We start from the raw sequence: 14,694 nt of genomic DNA on the forward strand, positions 1-14,694 counted from the left end.
TGACATGGGGGTTCTCAACCCTTGCCACACTTTGGAATGGCTTGGGAAGCTTTAAAACAAAATGCCAGGTGCCCCCCTCCCCTCCCTTCTGCCACGGGGTTCTATTCAGTCATTCTGGGTTGGGGTCTAGGTATTATTATTATTATTATTATTATTTAAAGATTTCATTTTGACAGAGAGAGATCACAAGTAGGCAGAGAGGCAGGCAGAGAGAGAGGAGGAAGCAGGCTCCCTGGTGAGCAGTGAGCCCGTTGCGGGACTCGATCCCAGGACTCTGGGATCATGACCTGAGCCAAAGGCAGAGGCTTTAACCCACTGAGCCCCCCAGGCGCCCCCCAGGTATTATTTTTAAAACAACTTTATTTATATGTCATAAAATTCACCCATTTTAAGTTTACAGTTCAGTGATTTTTTTTTTTGAGTGAACTGACAGCGTTGTGTAACTATTACCACCATCTGATTGGACAACCATTGAATCACCCCAGTAAGATTCCTCATGTCCCTGTCTAGCCCATCCTTCCCTTCTAGCTAGCCCTAATCTACTTTCTGCCTCTATAGATTTTCTTTTTCTTTTAAAGATATTTATTTACTTATTTGAGAGAAGAGAGAGAGCAGAAGGAGAGGGAGAAGCAGATACAGGGGCTTGATCCCAGGACCCCAAGATCATGATCTGAGCTGAAGGCAGAGGCTCAACCAGCTGAGCCACCCAGGCCCCCCTAGATTTGCTTTTTCTGGCCTTTTCTTAAAAATGGAATCATCTGTATTATATTTAAAGGCCTTGGGGTATAATGCATAGCCGTGGTTGAGAATCACCATTATCGCAGACTTTTTTTTTTTTTAACTACTCTTCCCTGGATCACCGTGGCTCAGAGAAATCAGTAGGCGCCTACTAGGGCGGTCTTCTAGATAAGTTGCAAGTGTAATGGGTCCCTCAGATAAGCTATAAGCAAAATGGATCCTGGCCTGAGAACTTAATGATCATTTATAACCTGCTTTTATGGAAACATGCTCTTGAAAGTCCAAATGTGCTGACTCAGGAAGAAGCATTTGGAAGAGGGCTTGCACAACCTGTCTTAAGATGCAGAGGGCCTCCCGGCCAGTGGCCCAAGCACTAAGTCAGAGCCGAGCCCTCGAATTTGTGTGGCCTTGCCTCTGGCACGTCTGCTTCCAATTTTTGTGTGTGGCCATCCAGCTCTACCTGGCCTGGCCTCTTTGCATTGGGGTGCCAGTAAACTGGACCCCCTCCCGGATCTCCCCCACCCCACAGGGTTTAGCTCCACATGCACTGTCCACAGTGAGATCCTTGCAAATCGCTTGTGTTTCTGCCTGCTTGAATACATTTTGAAATCTCAAACTCAGCTGCCTCTAGGTCCAAGCCAGTGCTGTAACTGACTTGAGCAGCTTGAGGCAGGAGACTGTTGAAGGCAGTCTGCAGAGTGTGCCTGTGGCAGGGAGCTTCCGTCCCACGGTTTGCCATAAGCAGAAATTGTTGGTGGAGCTTTCAGACTTAGCACGTGGTTACAGCTGGGACAGCAAAGAGATTCCATTTCGTGGGCCAGAAAGGGGAGGAAAAAGGCCAAGTGACCAAACAAAAAGCTGCCGTATAAGCTTACATGTGTAGGAAGAAAAAAAAAAAAAAACAACCTCAATTCAGTTGATTAAAAAAAATATAATAGTTCATCTTAGTCGTGGATTAGAATTCAAATAATATTGTGGAGAGTCCGTTTAGATTGATAAGGGTTTTGTTACTGCTGTTTCAAGTAAAAAATAAATGTTATCTCAGAAAAGCTGTAACTATGTGGCCAGACTTTCATCATTTGGGGAAATAATTCAGAGCATAGAGTGTAGATGTATTAGGTGTATTTCACCCATGTTATTACCAAAATACTTTCTATTTGATCATTTTCCTGCTGATAAATATCCTTTTTCTTTTCAGTGTTACGCATGGGACTCGTTTGTTTTTCTTTTCCCATACTTTCCCTTTAGAGGGCTACAAACCCTCTTGTAAGACTTTTTAAACTCCTTTGTGGAATGCGTAACAAATCTAACAAATCGCTGCATTTATAAAGTGTCAGAGGGTTCCTTTATTTTTAAAATCCAATTAAGTAGCCTTCAGATCCCTGCCCAGAAATTTAAGAAGACAGCTCATCTAATGAGATAGAACAGGAAAAACTCACCCAGCCGTCCCCTGGCTCGCTGTGAAACCAGACGAGTGTGTCCCGACGCCGCACAGAGGCTCAAGTGGATTTTGTAAACACTTGTACCAGGAGAAGACGGCGTTGCACGAAATCTGGTTCCCGGCAGGATGAAATACACCACTTAGCTGTGGGGCTGGCCCCTGTAATTTCCCTGCAAATATGAATTTCACTGTAGACAATGACCATGTATGCCGTCGCCTCAAAGACAGTATTAAGATTCCTCGACTGATTGACCCCAGTTTCTATCTCTTAGCAAACATGCGCTTCGATCTTTGCAGGTAACCAGAATTTCAAACCACTTTAAAATTTCTCTCCATGCCCCCCGCCTTTCTTTCCTTTCAATTGATAAATCGAAGTCATTATTTAAGTGAAAAACCCACAGATTTATCATCTCTCGTGTGGATTTGTCAACCCAAAACATCTGAACTGTGATCTTGGGGCAACGGGAAGACACAGATGTTTGAAGTTAGTGTTGGCTCTTGGGCCAACTGTTAGCCGTCGGTGGGTAGAGATGGACTGAGTGGGAAGAGCCACTGCTCTCAGGGGCTCAGAATGCCTGCAGGGGTTGAAAGGAACAATCCTGGTGAGGTCTTGAAAAGCTAGCATCTTGTGCTTTCGGAAGAGCGAATTGGGAAAGCACAGAAATCCCCTTCAAAGTAAGAAGAATTTGGAAGTGATTAGAAAGGCTTGAAGCTTCATGGGAAAGCACACATTACTTGTACACAGATCAAGGGTCAGCAGACTGTGGCCTGTGGGCCAGATCCAGCCCCACTTGGCTCAGAAGAGATTTTCCATTTTTTTAATGTTTAAAAAAAGGAATCAAAAGAAGAATATTTTGTGACCTATGAAAATTATGTGAATTCATGGGACACCTGGGTGACTTTCAGTTAAGCATTTGCCTCTTGATCTCAGCTCAGGTCTTGGTCTCAGGATCACGAGTTCAAGCCCTGTGCTGGGCTCCATGCTAGACGTGGAGCCTACTTAGAAGGGAAAAAAAAAAAAAAAAACCACCTCTGCAAATTCACAGGGCAGTGGCCATAAGTCAAGTTTATTGGAACCTCGCCAGGTCCATTCATTCTATGTTGTCTCTGGTGACCTTTGTGTTATAACCGCAGATCTCAGCGATAACAGCAGCCATGGTCTGGCCTGCAAGCCTGAAATATTTATTATTTGGCCTTTCCAGAAAAAGCTGGCTGACACCTGGCCCCGGCAGTTGTATTTATTGAGATCTTGTCCTGAAATATGTTTATGAGTAGGAATCAGGAAGAAAGCAATAGTTACAATATTTCAGTGGCCTGAGGGGAGGTGAGTGGGTGGAGGAGAGACATAATTTCTGGTCCCACCCTGTCACCAGCATCACCAGCCCTGGGCTGTGTCTCACATTTGGGCCATATTAACAGTCAACCACCCCCATTCATTCCGGCAGCAGCTTCTCTGACATGAGGTGGAATGTCTAAGACGAAATACACCTCCAGACCGGCCTCACATACCAGTCCTCAGAGCGATTCCCAAAACCCTCCTTAGAGAGGTTTGCACCACACCCTGTGAGAGTCACTGGTGTTGACCTGGGGTTGGCACACGGGTTGGCAAACAGCCAGAGAGTAAATATTTTGAGCTCCACAGGCCATCTGGTCTCTGTTAGAACAACTCAGCTCTGCTGTTGTAGCATGAAAGCAGCCATTGATAATATGTCCACCAGTCAGCCTTACTGTGTTCCAATAAAACTTTATTTGTGCACATTGGACACTTGAATGTCAAGTAATTCTGGTGCATTGTATTATGTATTCCTCTTTTGAGTGCCCCCCCCAGCCTTTTTTTTTTTAAAGATTTATTTATTTTAGAGAGACAGAATGAGAGAGAGAGAGCGCAATCAGGGGGAAGGAGCAGAGGCAGAGGGAGAAGCAGAATCACGAGCCAAAAACAGATGCTTAACTGGCTGAGCCACCCAGGCGCCCCTCCCCCAACCATTTTAATGTAGAAATTATTCTTAACTTACTGGTCGTACAGAAATAGGCAGTGAGCTAGATTGCACCTGTAGGCTATTGTTTGCTGACCCCTGGTAATATGGATAGCTTACTTTCTGTATTTTTTTTCATTAAAAAAAAAACATTAACTTGGGAAGGCACTATCACCTTTGAATTTTAGTCATTGTGGATTTTATTGTGGAAGGCAATTCTGTGCATACGTCTGCTTTCCTGCCTACTGCTATTGAATTTTTTTTTCTTGCTACCTCTTTTGAAATTGAGAAAGATCCTTTTTTCAAGCCATTACTCTATTGTTGGGACAGCCATTTACTTTTCCACTGATTGATTTCATGTATTTTTACGAAGCATCTACTGTGTGGCAGGAAGGGTGCTGGAGCCCGGGGAGCAATGGCTCCAATAGACTTGGTCTCTGCCCCTGTGGAACTCTCTGCTGGCAGGGGCGAGGTTGGTAATATGCAGTGCTTGGAAGATCACAGCATGCATTGGAGATGTGGCCTCAAGCACTGATTTCCGTGGCACTTGGAATACATGCCTCATGTAGGTGTAATGTGGCCCGAGTGTGGTAGGTGGTATCCTGGGAAACAAGACGGCGGTTCACAATCATGGTGTCAGGCATTTGAACATAGCCTTGGCAGAAACCTTTCCAGAAATCAGTCTGCCATTAGGGTTGGAAGTTGTTGGGCCAACTGGAGATTCTCCTTTGGCCCTGTGTCCTAGTTGAAGCATCTCTGTCTTTTTTGGTGAGCTGAATGACTTTAGATTGGATGCATTTCCATTTTCTCGTGGCCTGGGAAGGGGGCTGAGTGAGACTTTGGTTAGCCTCAACTGCAAGGTGGGACAGAACTACAACCAGTCAAGGGAGAAGGGGGTGAGGCGCATAAAGGTCTGCAGAGCCCTGCTGCTGTAAGGCTTTGGGAGTTATAAGGAAAAAGGTTATGCTTTACCAAAAAGTAATCAAGAAATTACAACTGCTGCCTGCTGTAAGCCTTGTTTGAATGACTTGTGAAATTGCACAGTGGCGTGCGTAGGAAAAAACAAATCCCTGAGTAAAATGGCGAGCAGGAAATGCTTTCCTGCTTTGTATTGTTTTCCCAGTTACAGACAGGAAACATTCAAGTGTGTTTTCAAGCACAGAACACTGCACACAAAGACGGTTCTGACAAAGCAGAAAAAAGACCCATCTAACAAAAAGTTTGTATCTGTTTAGCAAAATGTCTGATTTAAAACAATCGGATCTAGCAAGTATTATTTTTAAAATTTTTGGATCACTTCAAGGTGCCTTGATGAGTTTAATATGTTTCTCCCCTCTTTGCTTTATTAATGAATTTTTAAAACCTGATTTAAAAAAATCACATCTCATGGGGCGCCTGGGTGGCTCAGTTGGTTGAGCAACTGTCTTCGGCTCAGGTCACAGTCCTGGAGCCCAGGGATCCAGTCCCGCATCGGGCTCCCAGCTCCATGGGGAGTCTGCTTCTCCCTCTGACCTTCTCGCCTCTCATGTTCTCTCTCACTGTCTCTCTCTCAAATAAATAAATAAATAAAATCTTTTTTTTTTTTTTAATAAATAAAATCTTAAAAAAAAAAAAATCACATCTCAGATGGGGCACCTGGGTGTCTTGGTCCATTAACGTCTGCCTTCAGCTCAGGTCGTGACCCCAGGGCCTTGGGATGGAGTCCTGCATCAGGCTCCCTGCTCAGCAGAGAGCCTGCTTCTTCCTCTGCCTGTGGCTCCACCTGCTCGTGCTCTCTCACTCTCGCTCGCTCTCAAGTAAATAAATAAATAAAATCCTTAAAAAAAAAAAAATCATATCTCAGTAAAAACCAAGGGGCTTATAAATCCTTTAAATGGGCACCGTAGCCAGTATTCTGAATACTTGCTGGACTTGCCTTGGGTTAAAAATTCTAGGTCTGTGGTAAAGATGAACACTTCAAAACAATTCAACATACAAAGGACTGAGACTTGTACCAGTTGCAGTGATGAGGAAGATCAAGTCCTTTGGACCACATATTGGGGGAAGTAGGGGCAGTGGTGGCTCCCTAAAATGAAGGTAGGGATAGCATAGGGCAGCGGGAGTATTATTGTGTGAAGGAGCCACTCCAGTTTGTATATTACATTCCAGAATCATGATTTATCACTTAAAAGTCATCTTTCCCAGATATCCTGTATTCATAGATTGGAAGATTTAGTATTATTAAAATGTCCATACTATCCAAAGCTGTCTACACATTCAGTACAGTTTCTATCAAAATTCCAATGGCATTGGGGGGCCTGGGTGGCTTAGTCAGTTAACGGCTGCCTTTGGCTCAGGCCATGATCCCATGGTCCTGGAATTGAGTCCCACATCGAGCTCCCTGCTCGGTGGTGAGTTTGCTTCTCCCTCTCCCTCTGCCTGCCCCTCTGCCTACTTGTGCTCTCTGTCTCTCTGTCAAATAAATAAATAAAATCTTTTTAAAAATTCCAATGCCATTTTTCACAGAAGGAGAAAAATACTTCTAAAATCCACATGCAACCACAATAGGCCCAAATAACCAAAACAATCCTGAGCAAAAAGAACAAGGCTGGAGCCATCAGACTTCCTGATTCCAAACTACTTGACCCTTGAACAAACAACATGGGTTTGAATAGCTTACATACAGGATTTTTGCAGTCCAGTAAAGTAAATGTATTTTCTCTTCCTTACAATTTGTTTAATCACATTTTTCCCCTCTAACTTAATTTATTGTAAGAATACAGTAAATAAGGCATGTAGCATATAAAGATGTTAATCAGTGAGGCTTCTGGTCAACAGTAGGGCTATTAGTAGTAAAGCTTTCTGGGAGTTAAAATCTATATGCTGATTTTTGGCTGCAAAGGGGTTAACACATCTAAACTCCTGTGTTGTCCAAGGGTCTACCTGTTACAAAGCTGTAGTAATCAAAATAGTATGGTCTTGGCATTAAAAAACAACAACATAAATCAGTGGAAGATTCGGGAGCCCAGAAATAAATCCACATGTAAATCGTCATCTAATTGTTGACAAGGGCATGGAGAATGCCCAGTGGGGAAAAGACAATCTCTTTAATGAATAATGTTGGGAAAAGAAGGCAAATTGGACTCCTACCTTGTACCACTCTAAAAAAATTAACTCAAAATGATTTAGAGAATGACATGTAATATTAGGAACCACAAATCTCCTAGAAGAAAATATAGGGAAAAAGTTCCTTGACATCTACCTTGGCATTGATTTTTTGGATATAACATCAAAGGCACTGTCAACAAAAGCAACAATAGGGGTGCCTGGGTGGCTCAGTGCGTTAAAGCCTCTGCCTTCAGCTCAGGTCATGATCTCAGGGTCCTGGGATTGAGCCCTGCATTGGGCTCTCTGCTCAGCAGGGAGCCTGCTTCCCTTCCTCTCTCTCTGCCTGCCTCTCTGCCTACTTGTGATCTCTGTCTGTCAAATAAATAAATAAAATCTTAAAAAAAAAAGCAACAATAAATAAGTGGGACTACATAAACTAAAAAGCTTCTGCACAGCAAGGATGCAATGAAAATGAAAAAGCAACCTGCAGAATGGGAAAATATATTTGCAAATTATAGATATGGAGCTAATACCCAAAGTACATAATGAATTCATACAACTCAGTGGTTAAAAAAACAAAACAAAACCAAATGACCTGGTTTAAAAATGGGCAAAAGACCTAACTAGACATTTTCCCAAAGAAATACATGTGGCTGACAGGTACATGCATAGGTGCTGAACATCACTAATAATCAGGGGAGCACAAATCAAAACCATAATGAGATATCACCTCCTACCTGTAAGAATGGCTGTTATAAAAGAGGCGAGAGATAGCAAATGTTGGTGACAATATGGAGAAATTGGGACCCAGGTGTACTTTGATGAGAACACAGTCCTCATGGAAAACAGTATAGAGGTTCCACAGAAAATTAAAAATAGAGCTTCCATATGATGCAGCAAACCCACTTGCTGAGTATGTATCTGAAGAAAATGAAGTCAGCATCTCAAAAGATACCTGCACTCCTATATTCACCGCAGCATTATTCACAACAACTAAGGTATGGAAACAACCTAAGTGTTGGTTGACGGATGGATAAAGAAGATGTAGGGGGTGTGAGTGCGATACATACATATATGTGTCTATGTCTATGGTATGTACACACATATCACACACACACACACACACAGAGGAATATTATTCAGCCATGAGAAAGAAGGAAATTCTGCCATTTGCAACAACATGAATGAACCTGAAGGATATTGTGTTAACCAAAATAAGCCAGACAGAGAAAGACGAATCCTGTATGATCTCACTAATGTAGAATCTAAAAAAAAAAGGTCACATCTATAAAACAGCGTAGAATGATAGTCACCAGGGGCAAAAGGATAGGAAGATGCTGGTCACGGGACACAAGCCTTCACTTACAAAAAGAATAAGCTCTGGGGGGCGGGACACATCTGGGGGGCTCAGTGGGTTAAGCCTCTGCCTTTGGCTGAGGTCATGATCTCAGGGTCCTGGGATTGAGCCCCCCACATCGGGCTCTCTGCTTGGCGGGGAGCCTGTTCCCCCTCCCCCTATACCTACCTTTCTGCCTGCTTGTGATCTCTCTTTCTCTCTCTGTCAAATAAATAAATAAATGAAATGAAATGAAAAGAACAAGCTCTGGGGATTATAGTAATACTATATTATATACTTAAAAATTGCTAAGAGAGTAGATCTTAAGCATTCTCACAATTACTGTTACAAAAAAGGGAACTGTGGAAGGTGATGGATATGTTCATTAGCCTGATTAGGGTTATCATTTCACAATATATATGCAAGCTGAATTGTCACATTATATACTTTAAATATATATATAATATACACAAGTATAGTTTTATTTGTCCATGATAAGTCAGCAAGGCTGATAAAGCTCAGTAAAGTAATCATTTCTGATAATAGGTAATTTTTAATAATCTCAGTGAATTTAAAAAATCTGGTTAACAAGATACATTTGGGGGCTGCCTGGGCGGCTTAGTCGGTTAAGCATCCTCTTGATTTGGGCTCAGATCATGAGATTGAACCCCACGCTCAGTGGGGAGTCTGCTTGAGATTCTCTCCCTCTCCCTCTACCCTCCCCCTGCGCATACATCTGTGTTCTCTCTCTCAAATAAGCACGTCTTTAGAGAAATTGGATTTCTCTCTCAAATTAATTTTATCACAGTGCCTGGGTAGCTCAGTCGGTTAAGCATCTGCCTTTGACTCAGGTCCTGATCCCAAGATCCTGGGACTGAGTTCCGTATGGGGCTCCTGCTCAGCACGGGGGCTTGCTTCTCCCTCTCCCTCTGCCTGCTGCTCTCCCCGCTTGTGCTCTCTTTCTTTCTGTCAAATAAATAAATAAAATCTTAAAATTTTTTTTTAAATTAAAAAAAAATAGAACTAATTTTATCAATGTAATATAGAGTATCCACAGGGGCAGGAAACATAGGATAAATTTATTTTTAAGCAAGATGTTAACATTTTCCTATTATATGTTCCATGTGTAGCTCCACCTCCAAATAGCTTTTTTGGTAAAGTATCTCTGAATTTAAAGCAAAGGGCTTGGTAGTTAATTTGAAAAGAAGGACATTAAATATACAAATTTGTTTTATAGTCTGGACACTCTATACTATTGTGCAGATTAGCCATTGGACCCATTGTTTTAAGTTAGAGTTATGCATCACTTGAACTTACGTATTGCTTGAAACCCTATCAAGCATGTCCCTGAAAAATGTAACTAATATATTATTTTTTAAAATTTGAAACTATCTATACAGGTAGTTTAAAAAGTTAAGTAATGGTAAAAGACTTACCACAGTGGGTTTTCTCTCTACTAATCTCATTCTCCCAGGTGAGAGTCCTCAGCCCCAGAGGAAACTATTTTCAAATTTCTGTTTATTCTGGCATTTACTCATATATACATTTAAAGACAAATATGTAAACTGCTATCCTTCAAGTTATGAAGTTTTGGTAATTACTTACTGGCTTACTGTCATGCCGACGAGGGTTTCGTGCTCTTATGTGACTTTTTTCTCACTTCTGTTCCCTTATCCTTCCAATACAGTTATATTAACAATTTTTGGATACACTACTGTTTGATATTTACATTATCATATATAATCAATTATTTGCAGCTAAGCATAGTAGTGTACTATGACTCTTTCTGATGGACTTTTTGTTTTTTCTTGAAGTTAATATTTGGTTCATTTTTATGTTTGCTGTATTTTCTTTGTGGCTGTTACAGTGCTGTGCTCATAGGTGTTTGACAACCCCCCCCCCCCCAACAAAAGCCCTGATTTGTATTGTTTGCATTTGTTTGTATTGTGTTTGATTTTTCATTTCAAATTACCAGTGTGAGGTCACTAAACAAGTTGCTGGGAAAAGATGCATACAGTTGGTTCTCAGCTATTAGTAACTTTCTCATACCTGCTAATGGTCCACATTGGGACTTTAAAATTAAGTTTTCCTCTTCTTCTGTTACATTTTTTAAAATAATTTTATCTCATCAAAGGACTTACTGAATCTCTTCTTTTGAACTCTGAATGTTTCAATAGGCCTTGGGGACCTTGGTCTGTGTATACTTACACTTACAGAAAGAGGAGGTTTCACAGTTCTATCCCAGGCATACGGGGTCCTGGCCAGAGAAGATGAGACCAAAGTTATACAATCTAGTGCTGCTATTTTGCTAGAGGAGGGACAAGGCTATTGGAGAACAGGAGTCATGGTGAAGCTATGGTGGTCTCATGCCAGGTATGTCCCTGCGAGGCTGGCCATCAGGGTTCTTTTTGAGGCTGGTTGCTTGAGCTCCCAGTCAGCTGGGGCCCTGCCCCACTTCCCTAACTGGCATGCTTACTTACGTTTGGCGCTTCCGCAATGCCTGGCACCATGCATGCCAAGCAAGGTCTGGGATGGCATAATTTGGCCCGCTGCTTGCAGAACTTGTTCATAGAGTTGAAAGTTGGCCTCCTCTGAAAGCGGGGGCTTTGACCTCATCTCCAGGCTCTGCTCCTGTGGACCTGGGAGGTATCTGAGTTCTGGTATCCCAGGTTCAGGTAACCTGGGAGCCCAGAGTTCTGGTTTCCTGCAGGAACTAGTATGGGAGCCACTGCTGTTGGCATCTCTGTGTTAACTAGGGCACTGCAGCGACAACTGGTCTTGGAATCCTTTGTAGCAGTGCCAGCTTTTACTTGATCTGCCATCGTCCAAGCGTGGGCTGGAGGTGTGCACCACCATACCTCAAGCAGCTGACTTGTACTGAACTAAGCTTTAGCAGTGTTTTGAGGTCAGTCTCAGGGGGTTCCATCCACTTTCTGGCCAAACGGCTTTTCCTTCTCTTGCATTAGATTCGTTCACGGGGAAGGTCATGCAGCCTTCTGTTCTGCAGTAAATCTTATTAAAAGGCTTCAGAATTCTGGTTCATTGATGTTCTTCCCCTTTGCCCAACTCTGAGATCGAACCCCACATTCAGGGCTGAACAGATTTTTTCTTTTCCCTTTAAAAGTTTCCTTGTTCATTTCAACGGGAGTTAGGTAGGGATGTTCATCGACTTGGCTTCAATCACTGTTTAAACCAGAAATCCCAACAGGGCACCTCGATTGCTGTCATTCTGGGTTTATGTACAGCAAAGGCGCTGTCCTTTTGGACTGCAGAGGAAAGTCTTCTTAAGAAAGTACTGCGATCGAGGTACTTGGGGGGCTCAGTCTGTTAAGCATCTACCTTCAGCTTAGGTCATGATCCCAGGGTCCTGGGATTGAGCCCCGCATCGGGCTTCCTGCTCAGCGAGGACCGTGCTTCTCTGTCTCCATCTGCCTGCTGCTCCCCTACTTGTGCCCTCTCTCCCTCTGTGTCAAATACATAAATTAAAAAAAAAAAAAAAAAAAAAAAAACAGAACTTGAAAAATAAAAGTACTGTAATCTGGCAACCAAGGCTCGAGCAGCTTTGAATGAATGCCCCTGTGCTGATTGTGGGGCAACCGGTCGGCTTTTCCAGAAAGGTCTATGGGGTTAATGTAGTTAATGGTAGTTGAAAGGTGTAGGTGGAGGAAAGCTGAAAATATGGTTTCTTTTTAAAGGCGAAATGAGATACTGGAAAGAGAGAATGCTCAGATGTTACCATCTTGAGTCGGTATTGTTGAATCCTGTTTCTGGATTTGTGACAAACCTATTTCAGTAAGGCCGTGAAACTCAGAAATGATAATTTTAAGAAATGAAGTTTAAACTTCTCTAAGCAGGCTTTTCCCAAAGGGTGGTCTGTGGGTCTGGGGCCATGGAATTCTGGTCAGGAGGGGCTGCTTCAGAATGCAGCAGGATCTTGTCCTGGACCTGCTAAATTAGAATAGAATTGGGACCTGGAAACTGGCATTTTATGTCAGCACACTCCCCTGGGACCCCCTGCCCGGGATTCTGTACAGCCCACGTAGGGGAGCCACTGGTCTTGATCCTTGGCTCTTGTTTGGGGTTGCCATTCTCTGCGGACTTTGGTTTTCTTCCCTCTGATGTAAACATCGGTGGAATTTCTCCCCATGTTATCATTCATTCCTGCCTGTTTGGTTTTAAGCTCCAGGATGATTATTACTGAATTTCCTGAGTTGCTTTGCATTTCTGGATTTCTAACTCTGAACTTTTGATTTTTTCCCCCCTACAGAGCCGAGAAAACAGAGGTCCTCAGTGAAGATCTGTTACAGGTAATAAAAAATCTTTTTCAGGTGCTTTGTTTAAAGAGGAAAACCAAACCAAACCAAATCTCATAGGTGAGAATGGAGGTGGATGGATGGATGGACGTATGTGTGTACGTGTGTATTCTCCGACGAAACAGAATAAAATAAAATGGATCAGTGTGTTTTGGATCCTTAAAAAGAGCAGTTGGGCTGCATGGTGATAGAAAAGGGATCTGAAACCTTGGTGTCATGTTTTGAAGTTCAGATGGGGCTAGTCCTGCTTTCTAGTGCCAGGTGTTGGGCTGGGGTATATGGGCCAGTTCACTGGCACTGCAGCCTGGTCACGGGTCCTGGGCAGGCAGAGGGACTGTTGTTTGCTGCTGGGATAGTGTCCTAGATGGGACAGGCCCCACCAGCTGTGGCGGAGGGCCCGACTGGCTCTAGCCTAGAGTTTCCACTTCTCCTTCCCTTTCACGCTGTTGTTCCCCAGTTCTGGGCTGAGCTGGGTCCCGAGGGACTTAGAGTCTCAGTGACAGTGACCAGATCTGGCAGAACTGCTCTGAGGCCCTGAGGTGCTCTGCCACCCACCTGGGTGTCCTTTCCTCTCCATAGGGAGGGCGTTCCCTGTGGGGACTTCAGTCAGGGCCCCTGCACTTCATCTCTCAACAGGCTTCCTGAACTCTGGGGCTCACTCAGAGTTTCTCCCAGAAGGCCTGGGACCCTTTATACACATGCCTTCGCTTCACCTCAGCCCCCGTCTCTCCCCTGCCCACCCCAGAGCACACTGGGAAGGACAGAGCCCCTCCTGCACTGAGGTTTCTCTGAAGCCTCCTTGCTCGTGTCATTTCCATAACCCACAGTAGGTGTGTGCACTTGACCTCAGAAGACCAAAGATCTGCTCCCAGGTGACTCTTCCTCTCTCCCTAGGGAGAGAAGGAGCTGGCATAGTTTAGAAGAATGTGGCTTGTACCACCCCGTGTCAGAACATCCTTCTCAATTATGACAGCCAGCCACAGGTACAAGATTTTAAGAGCACCCATTCCCCCCCCCCCTTTTTTTTTTAAAGGACAGAAGTTTTTATTAAGGATTAGAATGTTTTTTTCCCCACCCAGATTTATTAGATAATCATGTTCGTAATAATATTTCCTCGCTGGCTTAAATACATGGTAACATGTATTTCAACTTCATTTTCAGACTTCCAGCAATGTTGTTTGGTATTAGTTAACCTTTAACTTGACTGGGTTTTCATGTCTATGTTCTGTCTCCCACATCCCGCATCAGTAAACACACAATCTCATTGAATCCTTGAAGCCCCCAGATGCAGCCAAAGGGCCTCTCAGGCAGTTCAAGGATAGCAGAGTTCCCATAGGAGGCAGGCGGCGACCACCTGCGCTTGTCTCTTTGCCCGAACATCCACTGGGGACCCAAGAGTGTGCCAGTTTCTAGGAACACCTCATTTCATGACACGGATACTTACTCCACATCTGCCATCATTGCTACAGATGGTTTCCCCCTTCTTTGACTATAAAGAAAGAGAGAAATGGGTAAAAGCGTGGAACCTTCCTACCCAGGTCTGCCCTTGACGCGCTCTGTGGCCTCAGAGATTTATTGAACCTCCCTGTGCCCCAGTTTCCACTTCTCTAAAATGAAGATAATGGCTATATCCAACCCATAAGGTTATTAGCAGGAGTTAATGGGTTAAACAGGAAAGCAGGAGGGATAGATCCCAAGCCACAGAGATTTGTTTGTTTCTGGGGTGAAACTTCCCTGAATTTGCTCTGTGTCCCCCTGCCTCTTAGATCAGTTCAAGAGGCTCTATTTTGCCTCTTGTTTTCC

The 14,694-nt window shown here is 43.5% G+C and overlaps 1 protein-coding gene across 5 annotated transcripts in view; it reads left to right on the forward strand.

Annotated features, from left to right (window-relative positions):
- The window catches only part of ARHGAP17 (Rho GTPase activating protein 17), an 84,317-nt gene that overhangs the window by 21,063 nt on the left and 48,560 nt on the right, over nt 1–14,694 (forward strand). For all 5 annotated transcript variants that reach the window (XR_009349399.1, XM_059155362.1, XM_059155361.1 and 2 more), the window contains exon 2: nt 12,846–12,885. Coding sequence is in view for 4 of the 5 variants with exons in the window: in XM_059155362.1 (XP_059011345.1) it covers nt 12,846–12,885 (40 nt within the window). In the remaining variant the exon portion in view is untranslated. The remainder of the gene's footprint in view (nt 1–12,845; nt 12,886–14,694) is intronic.

Source organism: Mustela lutreola, chromosome 17, assembly GCF_030435805.1.
Source record: "Mustela lutreola isolate mMusLut2 chromosome 17, mMusLut2.pri, whole genome shotgun sequence".
NCBI lineage: Eukaryota > Metazoa > Chordata > Mammalia > Carnivora > Mustelidae > Mustela > Mustela lutreola.